This window comes from Chiloscyllium punctatum, chromosome 9, assembly GCF_047496795.1.
Source record: "Chiloscyllium punctatum isolate Juve2018m chromosome 9, sChiPun1.3, whole genome shotgun sequence".
NCBI lineage: Eukaryota > Metazoa > Chordata > Chondrichthyes > Orectolobiformes > Hemiscylliidae > Chiloscyllium > Chiloscyllium punctatum.
In genome coordinates this window covers 53,358,689-53,372,400 of record NC_092747.1, presented here as the reverse complement: position 1 = coordinate 53,372,400, position 13,712 = coordinate 53,358,689, and the positions used below count along the sequence as shown (strand labels likewise).

At 37.8% G+C, this 13,712-nt stretch overlaps 1 protein-coding gene across 2 annotated transcripts in view; it reads left to right on the top strand.

Annotated features, from left to right (window-relative positions):
• The window catches only part of LOC140481401 (E3 ubiquitin-protein ligase SH3RF3-like), a 363,647-nt gene extending 353,106 nt beyond the window's left edge, over positions 1-10,541 (top strand). For both annotated transcript variants that reach the window (XM_072577534.1, XM_072577533.1), the window contains one exon: positions 4,930-10,541. In XM_072577534.1, the coding sequence (XP_072433635.1) occupies positions 4,930-5,098 (169 nt within the window). In that variant the 3' untranslated portion in view covers positions 5,099-10,541. The remainder of the gene's footprint in view (positions 1-4,929) is intronic.
• The last annotated feature ends 3,171 nt before the right edge of the window (positions 10,542-13,712 follow it).

Below are 13,712 nucleotides of genomic sequence, written 5' to 3'. Positions count from 1 at the left end.
TTACTGACACCTCGGTTATCTCACTTAGCCAAACAGTTTTGAAAAAAAAATTTAGGCTAATGTGTTACATTGTGTGAGTACAGCACAAGTGTATCAAATCAAACAGCACAGAGTTGTTAGCTCAATTTTCTTAAATCACAGAGCACTCAACCTTGGCTATGCTGTATGGGGAAGAGTTGTGGAGAAAGTCAGCAGCTTCTGTCACAAGTAGGGTTCCTGAAATGACCAGGAGTTTCCTGCTAATTGGAACCGACCCAAGCTGCAGACACTTATGTGTAGACCAAGGTCCCAGAGGAACCTTCCACATCCATCAGAGCTTTACCTGCACTTCCACACGTTACTGTATCTGCTGCTCCCTATGTGGTCTCCTCTACATTAGGGAGACAGGATGCCTATATGCAGAGTGCTTCAGAGAACATCTCTGGGGCATCCGCACCAATCAACCCCACCACCCCGTGGCCAAACACTTCAACTCCCCCTCCCACTCCGCCAAGGGCGTGCATGTCCTGGGCCTCCTCCATCGCCACACCCTAGCTACCAGTCACCTGGAGGAAGAACGTCTCATCTTCCACCTTGGGACCCTCCAACCACACGGCATCAATGTGGATTTCACCAGTTTTCTCATTCACCACCCCCCCCCCCCCCCACCCCACCTTATCCCAGGTCCAACCTTCCAACTCGGCACCACCCTCATGATCTGTCCTACTTGTGGATCTTCCTTCCCACTTATCCGTTCCAACCTCCACTCTGACCTATCACCATTACCCCCACCTCCATCTTCCTATCGCACTCTCAGCTACCTTCCTCACAGCCCCAGCCCCCTCCCATTTATCTCTCTATCCCTTGACTCACAAGCCCCATTCCTGATGAAGGGCTCTTGCCCAAAATATCGATTCTCCTGCTCCTCCAATGCTGCCTGACCTGCCGTGCTTTTCCAGCATCTCCCTCTCAACTTATGTGTAATAATTGTGTGGGAGGCTAAGGGGTGACCTTTTAGAGGTTTACAAAATCATGAGGGGCATGGATAAGATGAATAGTCAAGGTCTTTTACCCAGGTAGTGGAGCCCAAAACTAGAGAGCATAGATTTAATGTGAGAGGGGAAAGATTTAAAAGGGACCTAAGGGGCAGCTTTTTCATGCAGTGAGTGGAGCATGTATGGAGAGAGCTGCCAGAGGAAGTGGTAGAGGCTGGTACAGTTACAGCATCTAAAAGACATTTGGACAGGTACATAGATAGGAACGGTTTGGAGGGATATGGGTCTAACAAATACGACTAGTTCAGTTTAGGAAACCTGGTCGGCATGAACAAGTTAGGCCAAAGGGTCTGTTTCCTTGCTGTATGACTCAAGAATCATAATTAGTTATGAATGATTAGTCTGGTATCAATAATCAGAAGGAGGTTAAAGGATTTAATTTTAAACAGAATAATTTCTCAACGTTTACTTGGAACGGATGGTCACTGATTCAGAAAAATCTAAAGGACAGGTTCTAATTGTCATTCCCAAAATGAAATTGCACAAGCACCTGAAAGAAGACAACTTGTAGGACTGAGGGGAAAGTGCAGAGGAATGAAACTAGTTAAATTGCTTTTGCAGAAATCCACCATAAAGACGACAGGAGAATTGACCTCCTTCTGCGCTATAGTATGCTGTAATTCCTGGATACTGCGATGACAACAGTGATAGATAAATAAGCTTCCCTCATTTAATTAATCTATAAGCAAATTTGAACACAAACACAATCAAGGAAGTCAATATAAAAGGAACAGAAAAGTTGTTGTAGAATTATGTTTTTCAACCTTCAGGCTTTCAGTAGCATCAGTTGATTAATCATTTCCATATCTTGTAGAGAACTAACACAGAGAAAAGGCCATAATAACAGTAGGGGTCAAGAGGAGATGATGAATTCATAATATTCAAGTGTTATGTGTACACGGTCGAAAAGTGTGGCACTGGAAAAGCATAGCCGGTAAAGTAGCATCTAAGCAGCTGGAGAATTGACATTCCAAGCATAGGCCTTTCATCAGGAATGTGGGAGAGTCTTGTTGAAGGGCTTATGCCCAAAACATTGATTCTCCCGCGCCTCAGAAGCTGCCTGACCTGCTGTGCTTTTCCAGTGCCACAGGTTTTGACTCTGATCTCCAGCATCCACAGATCTCACTTTCTCCTCTTCCCAGTATTGTGTACACACCTGATTATTGTAACATTGTGGTTAAATAACCTAGTCAGTAGCCCCTGTTTATTATTACTGGTAGCCTAGAGTTATGAAATGTTCCTTTAAGATTTTCCTTTTCATGGGGAAACAGAATGCTTCTGATTGGCTTAATGTTCTGGCCTGAATTCTCCTTCCCTATCCTCCTTCCTACCCTCCCCAAGAAACCTTGATAACTTAAAGCTAATTATTGCAAAAGTACTGAATCTGGCTTTTTAAAATTTTATTCATGCTTTCCGCCCCTCACCCACCTTCTCTAATCACATATTTGAAATCCTGATTTCACATTAATGCCCACAGCCCATTCTATCGCACATACACCAGAATGTATAGCTTCCCATGGTTAGTGGATCTCCTGCATGGCTATTACACCAAATGCCAACTAATGGTGACATGAGAACCAAGACATCAACAGAAGGAACATTTAGGCAGTGTGTATAAGAGGTGGTTAGTCCAGCAAACCCCTTTATCTGTCCTCGTCAAGATATGTTTCGTACAATAAAGTGTAAGATATGTGTGGTATTGGCACTTTCACTGGCATTAATGGATGAGATGAGAAAGGTAAGAAAAGATAGAATTAAGAAAAAGATGGAAGATTTTAGATATTATTGCCATGCAAAGTAGGTAGCCTTAGAGAGCAAGATATAGGAGTGTGGGGACTTTGGAAGATGAGTTGATATTATTAATCATTGTAAATGAACAATCATAGGTCAATGTGCAATGTGTTAGACAGGAAAACATTAGATACTGAGAATGATCTTTTCAAGGTTTTATTTTATATAGAACTAGGAAATGACATGTTGACAGCAAACATTAAATGGTTGTGCAACCTGGAACTATGGGTTTCACCAAAGTCATATCAAATTGAATGCATGTTAATATTTGTCCTGACCACGGACAGGTTGAAAAATTGGCTGGCTGTTGGATGGGTAGACTGAAGCTGGGCTGGCAATTGGAAGTCATGAGGGGGGAGGCTGATAATTGGCAAGAGGAGTTGGAGGATCCCATTAAGAAGATAGAAGCAGGTGAAGTTGCTGAAATAGATTGAAACACCCCCACTCTTTTTGGTCCACAATCCAGTTCTGTGTTGTTCCATTAAGACATTCTCCATTCGCCAATTAGTGTTAAATCTGGAACAGTGATCAATTATTAGGCAAACCAAAACAAAAGCAAAATACTGCAATAAAATCAGAAAATGCTGCAGAAATTCAGCAGATCTGGCAGTATCTCTGGACAGAGAAACATTTTGACCCCATTATGACTCTTCTAAGGATCCTGAACTCTTAGGTATGCAGCCTCATTGAATTATTTTTGTTCCCCCTGCAACACCCCAATGCATCGTCAATCAAGTCAAAAGTTGGAGGCTGGTTGCCTTTTTAAAAATTTATTAAGCCTTCCCTCAAGTTTCTGAGAAGTGTATAGTTATATAAATAGTAAATGGCTTGTAAAATTAAACTTCTTTTTAAATCAGATTATAGACTTCAGAGTTCCTGTCATTCAGTCAGTAGATTGGAGATTTAAGAGTCATATAAAACAGTCATGTTGCTGGGGAAAGTGCATAATACAGCAAGACACGCCATCTCTGAAAAATGGAGGAGGGTGATAGCAATATGCTCATCTCCTTTCGGCACAAGTTAATTGCAGGTTAAAGCTTTATACAGCATTGGCTCAATAATTCTATAATTGTTAACTTTATCCTTTCTTGCCAGCTGGCTAACTGAATCATAGCTACATAGATGGAAAGTAGTCAACATCTCCAGATCAGGGCTCTGGTTAAATGGCATTCTAAATTCCTTCTGATATGCTCCAGAAACATATATCATTTCTAACATCACAAGGAGATATGAGCCAAAAAAGGCATGACTTTTTTTGTGAGTTTATTTATCTCTGATTTCAGAGATATGAATTAGTGATATATTTCCCTTCATAACAACTGACAGGGCCGTTCAAGAATGTACATGAAGTGATTTGAGATGTTTTTTGACAGTTGTGGTAAAATGGTGTATCGATACAAGTTTCTCCTACATTTGGTGCCAGATATACATTTGGAATGTGGTTACTATCAATTGGAAAATATTACAAATTTGTGAACACCAGAGGCTTTTCAATTTGGATTCTTTAGAATTATCATTAAAAACATCAACTCAAGAGAGTTGAATCTGTATCCAGAGTTCAGAGATGAATGATACAAGGTGTAATGATGTTGAATTGATGAATGGTTTTTCTGTTCACAAGCTTTGCAGTTCTGTATATCACAATATTTTATTTTTGTGACTTTATCAGTCATTTGATTTGGTAAATAACATCAGGATTCTGCTCAAAATGTTGTATCTGCAAGACATGCAAATGGATTCCACAACAAATTGACTGAGTTCTTCCAACTAGTTTAAAGAATCGTGAAATACACTGTTCTTCATGACATGTGAGCCTGCAATTATATAGTCTGGAAATTAAAAGAAAATTATGAAATCTTCAGGTTCAGAAGGTGTTAGGAGACTAAGTTAAGCAGTAGAAGAAGCTTTCCTTGGATGCTGTCTGACCTGCTGTGATCCCCAGCATTTGTTGTTTTCAGTACAGATTCCAGCATCTGCAATAATTTGCTCCTAAGTTGTTAAAGGTGCTCGTTTATTTAAATGCAGGAATGTAAGACAACTAGTATGAACGCTGCAGTATGGCCAAAGCGATTCATAATCAAAGTTTATTTTCTTCTTTTGATAGATTTCGAGTGCTGGTCCCATATCCCCCTCAGAGTGAGGCTGAGATTGAACTTAAAGAAGGTGACATAGTGTTTGTTCACAAGAAGCGGGAAGATGGATGGTTCAAAGGCACATTACAGCGAAATGGAAAAACTGGTTTATTTCCAGGAAGTTTTGTCGAAAGCTTCTAAGAAGCCTGATGTTTATGGACATCTGATCTTTTTATCATCTGAATATCATGGCTATTTGACATTATATAAATGTAGATAAACATTCAAGCACAACGTCACAGCAATCAAGAATTTACATCCACTGCCATTGTCACTTCCAAAGAAATCAAAAAGACCCTATCTGTAGTAATGGTTCATTGACAATACCATTATTATATAAAAGATGTACATACAGAGGTATGTTAAAGCAGTGCCTTCCCATGAAGCCACCGACTGAGAGACAAGTACATTTGCTTTTAAACTATACTGAACTACATTTATTCTCTGCTGTGTAAATTATAAATTTGAACTTTTTTAAAATAGAATTTTGATATATCACCATAACTTATTTGGTAAGGTTAGCACAAATAATGAATGATTGTATGTGAGGTGCTTTCTCAGACAAGGTAAATAATTTTTCTTCTTTTGGTCTAATAATCAGAAAATAATTGGATTAGATTGGAGCTGTCAACAAACTGGAGAAAAATTGCAATTTAAAACCAGTCAAATAATTTGTTGCTTGTAGTTTAATTAAAATAGTACGGTGACTTTGGCTAATTCAGACAAAGCAGCTATAAAACCATTACCAAGTTGTAGGAATTAGCTGACTATATTAGATATCGGAAAGTGATTCAGTCATATTATGACAATCAATTTGGTCTGACATTTTCAGAAAGGTTTGGCCTGAATATACAAAAGGTAAGTTCACAAATGAGAGAAAATGTCGTGAAAGTATTGGCAGTGTTTGTTAAATAGAATTCTGTGTATTTTCTCAAGTTGCACAATATTAATGCAAGTTATCACTACTGAAGACAAGCAAGCATGTTCTGACTGAACAATTATAATGGAGAACAGAAGACAAATAATAGGCTTATCGCCTATTTCATTATTCACTGAACAACATTTGTATCTAAAGAATGTCAGTTAGCAACTACCAAGGTGACAAGGACATATAGTTTCCAATACAATTTTTTTCCTAACTCCATTACACTTAGAGACTGGTACTACAAGTATCTCTGTGACTGAGTAATATGCCATTTGCTGAGTTCCATTATTGCAGTAAAAGAATGGAATCACTTCTTTCTGTAGTAACTCCAGCACTTACACCAAAACATGGAGGTTTGCCATTGTAATTTATGGCCATCAGGTTGTCCATATGGCATGCTTGATGCCATCACACTAACACGACAGCTGATAGAGCAAATGGCAATGACTTCTGCTACTCAACCCATTTCTGAATGTTTCCTGATAAATAATCAGTAAATTCCATACTTCTCAAGTTTTGTTTTGGGGATTATGGACCCCCGGTAACAGAAGTTGCTTTATTACAATAAATCACTTAAAATCCCCTTCTCAGCTAACTTGTTGCCTGTAAAGGGAATGGTTGGAATGCATTAACCAGATTCATGTCTTGGCTGGAAGAAAGTTTGCCAGGATTTCTGTTTTTTGACCCATGGCTGCTGCTGGATTATGTTCATGAACATTTTGGGTGCTGGACTTCAACACTTTCCATCTAGTTTTTCACAGAAATGTTGACCGCTTTGTTAGATATTTAAGGGCAGTTGGCACCTTTAGAACTGGTCACCAAAAAGAAAGAAACATTTCAGGAGGGAGTTTAATAGATATAATTATTTGCATTCTTTAATGCTGCCCTGAAAAGAAACCCATTTCGAGTTGTGAAATGATGGCAGCAAAAAAGGATATTTGGCCCATCAAGTTTGTGTAAGCTCTTTCAAAGATAATTTCAACAAAGAGAGTCCTATGCTCTTTCCATGCAATATTTTCTGCTAGCTCTTTCTATCCAACTCTCTTTTGAAAGTTAACATCAAATCTGTATCTACCACTCCATCAAGCAGCACATTCCAAATTCTAACCAATCAGATTTTTCCGATTCATATTGATTTTAGTTAGCTAATCTATTTGGTTAGTCTTAATTTGTTTCACTTTATATACATGTTGATCTTGCTTGCCCAGAATTTTGTCTTCCAAGCTTTCTCTTCCCCTGTAATGATGTGCTGTTGAACAAACTTCACCAACCTATTAATTTTCATGGTCATGGCTGTGATATTTCTGACAACTTGCCAAGTAGCAGTCATAATATAATATTGAATTTGTCTTATGACATTGGAATCTCTTAGTATCTTCTTGAAGTTAAATCACATCAGGAAGTGTCTAAATAGTGTAGAAACTATTCCAATATTTACATTGTGGTTTTCTGGAGCTAAGCAGCATAGGTTTTGTTGGTGATAACACCTAAAATTGTTCTTCCACCATGAGTAGAGGGTTTACATGATCAGAAAATAATTCTGTCCAATTGCCAATTTCTGTCCAATTTTAAACCATTATAATTCATGTACAGTAGAATCCTATTTTGCCAAATACAGAGTTTAATTTCATAATGAGACTTCTGGCTGAACGTGATAAATATTTCAATAATGTCACTTCCATTGATCCTTACCTCAGCTGACAATAAGACTGACAAATGGCAAAGTCAGGCAACAAGTAAATTAGTGGTCATATTATCCCAACCTGTTGTTTACCAGCCTATTCCCTTATGGTCAGGGATGAGAAGTGAATCAAAACTGAAACAATTGCAGAAGTCAAAGTAAACCTTTAGCACCTGCAGTGGTACCAATTCCTGATATTATTCATAAGAAACATGGTCTTTAGGGAATGTCAGAGTATGTGGAGTGTTTTTGGATCTGGAATTCAGACGAAATGAAACAGAAGGATGGTTCATGTTGGATAACCTGGCGTCTGTACATCTCTGGATGCTTGCATTATTATACCTTCAAGATGGTTTGTAATGTACTTTATATTTACACTAACCTCCAAGAGAATGTTCAAGGTCTGATTTGCCAAAGTCACACAGTTCACATTTATTCCTGTGCCTCTTACATGTAAGCTGAGCTGCTTTATCACTGTTATTTTATGAGACTCATTGAATGTATGGTTTAAATTAGGGTCTTCTATTTATACTTGGCTTATCATCAATGAAGAATAAGGGTTTTTAAAATGTAGGAATAGATATAGGAGCTTAATTCGAGATAAATCTAATACACTATTTTGTTTGTGATTATGTGAACACAGACACAGTGGTTGCATTGCTTGCAATGAATTACATGCCCTATCCTTAAGTAGTGAAATAATAATGATCTCTCAACAATGAATTGATTCTAAATTTCATAAAAGTGATCAAGACAAAACCAGAGGAAATGTCCTTTCTTTCCATAAGTGATAAAAAGTGTCTGAAATTATCATTTGATTTATAAGACTAGTTCACATGCTGAAGAATATGTTATACATTGCCAGAGATAGATCCAGCATAGGAGCGTTCTGATTTTAAAGGAGCATTCAACTGGAACCATCATGCAAAGATGTACACCAAATTGATTCTTTCTGTCAGCCTGACGAAACTGATGAATTGCAGTTCTGAATATTTTCCTGCCCAAAGATATTTACTAAATCCTTCTTCTTCAAGACAGTTCTCCTTCATATAGACTTTTGCATACTCATTACAGATGTGAGATGAGATAAAATATATGTGAAAACAGCCAAGAGGATAGGATTCACATGATTCACAATATCTTTCTTCCAGTTCCATATCAACAACTCACCAGTAAAGGTGATCTCAGCTAAAGTTAGATAGACTGTGGAATAACAGTAATTAAGCATTAAGGGTTTTCCCTGTAAATATTACATTGCTTTTATTCCTGTAATTATAATGTCCTAGACTTTTTAAAAATGTTTTGGCAAAATGGTATTTATGATATCTTGCATGGACTATTAAGACTACTATTTTACATACAACTAGTCTCTTTTACAGCATACATGGCTTACTTAAATACCTAGTCATCTTGCCACATGATCCAAGTACAACAAAGTTTAAAAGTAAGATATGATGACAATACATATTAAGAATTAGTTATCCCTATGCTCTAAATATCTAAATGGACAATAAAAAAATCAATTATTTTCTTCTCCGAATCCTACAGGATAACAGAATCAAAGTAGATCTTGTAAATTCTATGCTGTATCAGGTCATCTTGATCAGTTTGCTCCCTTGATGAACAACTTTTGCCATAAGGCAACTAATCAAGATTTTCCAGTGAAGTATAGTTCATTCTTTACACAGTGCGATGAATATAGGAAATGTAATGGGAAGAAATGGCAACTATTATGCATTGAAATTCTGGCTCATTTTAAGTAGGAAAGAGCTCATAACTGTTCAAAAATTAAAATTTGAGCTATCTTGCCATTTTCCTTCAAACCAGATCACTTACTGCCACAATTAGAATCCTTCCATTAAGGATGTCGAAACAATCTGTACAAAACCTACACCTTATAAAAAACATGAGCATTAGTAAAGAAATAATCTTCATTATTCTTTGTTTCTCTTGATTTGTTTTAGCATTTTTGTTTACGTAGGCATATGTGGTCACATCATGAGCAATCTGGATTGAAGGAGTTACTGAACTGGGGGTAACATCAGCAGAGATCCATGCTCATTATCCCAAGATCATCTAGTAGAATTGTCGCATTAACTTTGCATGTTTTAATTCATGTGTCTCAAATGGTTAAACTCAATGGTTTACAATTATGATCCCCTCCTTCAGAGGTCTTTAACATTTCATTCACACGAAGAACCAAAATTACTCTCACAAAACACAAGCAGACATTTTCTTCAGTGCTTTGCTTTTTACAAACATACAAGGGCTACTTGATAAACTTCATGAAATGCAAATATGAAACTAACTGCTAAATTAGTAAACTGTGTCACCTCAGTATCATAATGCTTTCGGTTGTTGCTCTTTGTAGCGTATTCTGTTGTCGAAGAAATTTCTGTATTGTATTTGGTTCAGATAGCACTAAACTCTGCCCACACAGACATACTATGCAGCAAAGTCACTCTTTGCCTGCTGTGAAATATCTTACATTTTACCATTTGGAATGATGGCTCCGAGAAGAGACGTTATTTTCTGTTTCAGCATCACTTGAAAGGAAACAAACTTATTTCATGGTTAGAGCCAAGCATTGGAAGGACAATACTGACATTAAACATGTAACAATTTCTTTACCAAGTATTTCCTCTTTATTCAACAAGGAACTTGCTCTTTATACAAATCATTTAAATTATCTTGTTTTGCTGAAAGTTCTTTTGCAGGTAACTGAAAAAGTCATGATATGTTTGTAAATACATTTCAAAAAATGCTCTGAGCTATAAAAAAAGTGTTTGATGTACATTTGTCCAAGTCATCTTATGACTTTTAAATAGTTACATATAATTTCCAAACTAACTATTGCATAACTGTTACATTCTTATTTGAGGGAACAAAGTACATTTATTCATTTTTACAAATTTTTTTTTTACATACATTTGTGTGACTTTTTGTCCAAAAGTAATAAAGTGTTAAATATGATTAAATCTCCCTCAAGTGTGGATTGAATGATATTAATTCCATGTGGATCACCCCTTATTATTTCTCCTGGGTGAAGTCCTTTACAATATTGATATCAAAAATACAAGAACATTTCCAACTATGTTTAAAGCAACAGAAAATTAAACCTTTTCATTATTGTCTTTCTTTTAAAAACATAACTAAATTAAAAGTATGTAAAAAGTTTACATTTTGGATGATAAGTATCAGAAAACAAAAGTTTAATCTCATTATAGTTCACTCTTCCAGTACCAAGCATTTTTCACAGAATCATGCCATTGAGATTGCTGTATTTAATGCTGATTAGTATAGAACAAAAAACTGATTTACGGATCACCAGCATTTTGGTGTAACTGTCAATTATTTATTGGTTGACCAATCAGGACAGGACTTATACAGTTAATAGTAAGGTACTGGGGAATCAAAGAGACCTAAGGGTGCAAATGCATAGTTCCTTGAAAGTAGAGTCACAGGTGGGTAGGGTAGTGAAGAAGGTGTTTGGCTCGCTTGCCTTCATTGGTCAGTATATTGAGTATAGGAGTTGAGAGGTCATGTTGCAGCTGCACAGGACATTGGTAAGGCCACTTTTGGAATACTGCATTCAATTCTGGTCTCCCTGCTATAGGAAAGATGTTATTAAACTTGAAAGGGTTCAGAAAAATTTTATAAGGAGAGGGTTTGAGCTATGTTGCCACCCAGGTTGATAAAGTTGTTAAGAAGGCTTATGATGTGTTACCGCTTATTGGTAGGGAGATTGAGTTTCGGAACCACGAGGTCATGCTTCAGCTGTACAAGACACTAGTAAGGCCACACCTGGACTATTGCATATAGTTTTGGTCATTGCGTTATAGGAAGGATGTGGACACTTTGGAAAGGGTTCAGAGGAGATTTACTGGGATGTTGCATTGTATGGAAGGAAGGTCTTATGAGGAAAGCCTGAAGGAACTGAGGCTGTTTTTGTTGGAGAGAATAAGGTTGAGAGGTGACTTAATTGAGATGTATAAGATAATCAGAGGGTTAGATAAGGTGGACCATGAGAGCCTTTTTCCTTGGATGGTGACGGCTAACGAGGAGACATTGCTTTAAAATGAGGGGTGATAGATTTAGGACCGGTATCAGAAGTAGTTTCTTCACTCAGAGTAGGAGGGGCATGGAATGGCCTGCCAACATTAGTAGTAGACTCTCAAAAATTAAGGGCATTTAAATAGGCATTGGACATACATGTGGGTAATAATGAAACGGTGTAGGTTAGATGGGCATCAGATTAATTTCACAGGTCGATGCAACATCAAGGGCCAAAGCGCCTGTACTATGCTATAACATTCTGTGTTCTATAGGGAGAGGCTGAATAGGCTGGAACTTTTTTCCCGGAGCGTTGGACACTGAGGCGTGATCTTATAGAGGTTTATAATATCGTGAGGGGATGGAAAGAGCGATTAGCCAAGGTTTTTTTTCCAGAGTAGGGGAGTTTAAAATTAGAGGGCATAGGTTTAAGGTGAGTGAGAAAAGAGTCAAAAGGGACCTGAGGGTCAATTTTTTCAAGCAGAAGATGGGTTTGTGTATGGAGCGAAGTGGCGGAGGTGGGTACAGTTACAACATTTAAAAGAATCTAGGTGGGTACATGAATAGGAAGGGTTTAGAGGGATATGAGCTAAATGTTGTCAAATGGGACTAGATCAGTTTAGGATATTTGATTGGCGTGGACAAGTTGGACCAAAGGGTCTGTTTCGATGTTGTATTACTCTGTGACTCTACGATTTATGTACATGAAAAAATTCTCCAAATTGAGAATAAATGAAACAATTTTGGAGTGCAAATTATGGCAAATCAAACACAGAAAACGTATTAGCTGAACAAATATTAAATTGCTGATTTTTCCAGGTAGTTGGCACATACAAGTTGAAGTCTTCCTTTATCGTTGCCAGGTTCCAGTTCTGTTGAAAAGCCATCAACCTTAACCATTAACTCTGCTTCTCTGTCCACAGAGGCAGTCAGAACAGTTAAGTATTTTCAGAATTTTCTGTTTTTATTTGTCTAAGATTCTTACACTTTCCGACTGTGATGCTTCTCAGACGCAAAATAAAGGGGGAGATTGTACTTGAGTGATTTGCAAGGAGCAGATTGGTCAGAAAATGTTAGGAAATTACAATTTGAAATTAAATACTCTCAGTGAGAAATTTAACTGGCCTTCAGTCAGACAGCGCAAGCTGCTCAGTGAGGGTCACAGCAGCAGATTGTTCCATGTACAGGGTAGGTGTTATCAACTGGGTTTTGGGGAAGTGGTTGTGCAAGTATTACATGCTGTGGGGAGAAGCTGAAGGATAAAATGGGACAGAGAAATGGTATGGATTGTTGAGCCGCACATTGGTGAAGAAGTCAGGGAGTCGATGGTGGTGTAAAGGTGAGAGGCTCTGAATGCATCAAGAACAGGCTTTGATTAAGTTGCCAGCTACCCCAAATGCCAGGGAAACCTGACCAAACAAAATTAAAGTTGAAAACTTTCAAAGTTCATAGCCTCATGATTAGAATTCAAGTTCCAGCCTACCTCACTGGGAGTGAGTGACTCCCTAACCAACCTCTGGCCTCTGTTGGAGCTGGGAATGTGCAGATTAGATATTGGTTTGAGTTGGGAAACAGGTTTAACCTCCACCTGCCCCTTCCCAAACCTGCCAAGTCTTAAGTTCAGATTAATTTCAAAAAGTCAGACAATTAACTTCCCATTTAAGCCTATTACTATAATAACTGGAAAGTTCTGACAGATTTCAACAGAAAGATGCTCATGACCATGCAATCAAACTTGCCAATTGGGCAAGCAGGATTCTTTACAAATTCCAAGCAAAGTTATGGTACTCCTTTATAGATTTTACTGGTCTTGAATCATTTGTGAAGCCCAAGTTTTATTAAGGATTACAAAGGGGCAGAATCCGTGAAACTGCTTTTGACTTAACCATTCAATGTCCAGAAATGTAGCATTTCTGCTAAGTGCCAATTTCAGAGTCTTACATTGAAGGGTTTCTATCCATTAGGCCTAAGGGCTTTTCTCACACAATTGTATGTTGCTTACCTCAATAAGTATGCACTATGCCTCCATGGTGTTAGTCTCATGCTATCTTGCAGTCAGTAGCAGTGAATTGCTCACAAGTGCCTGGAACGTCCAT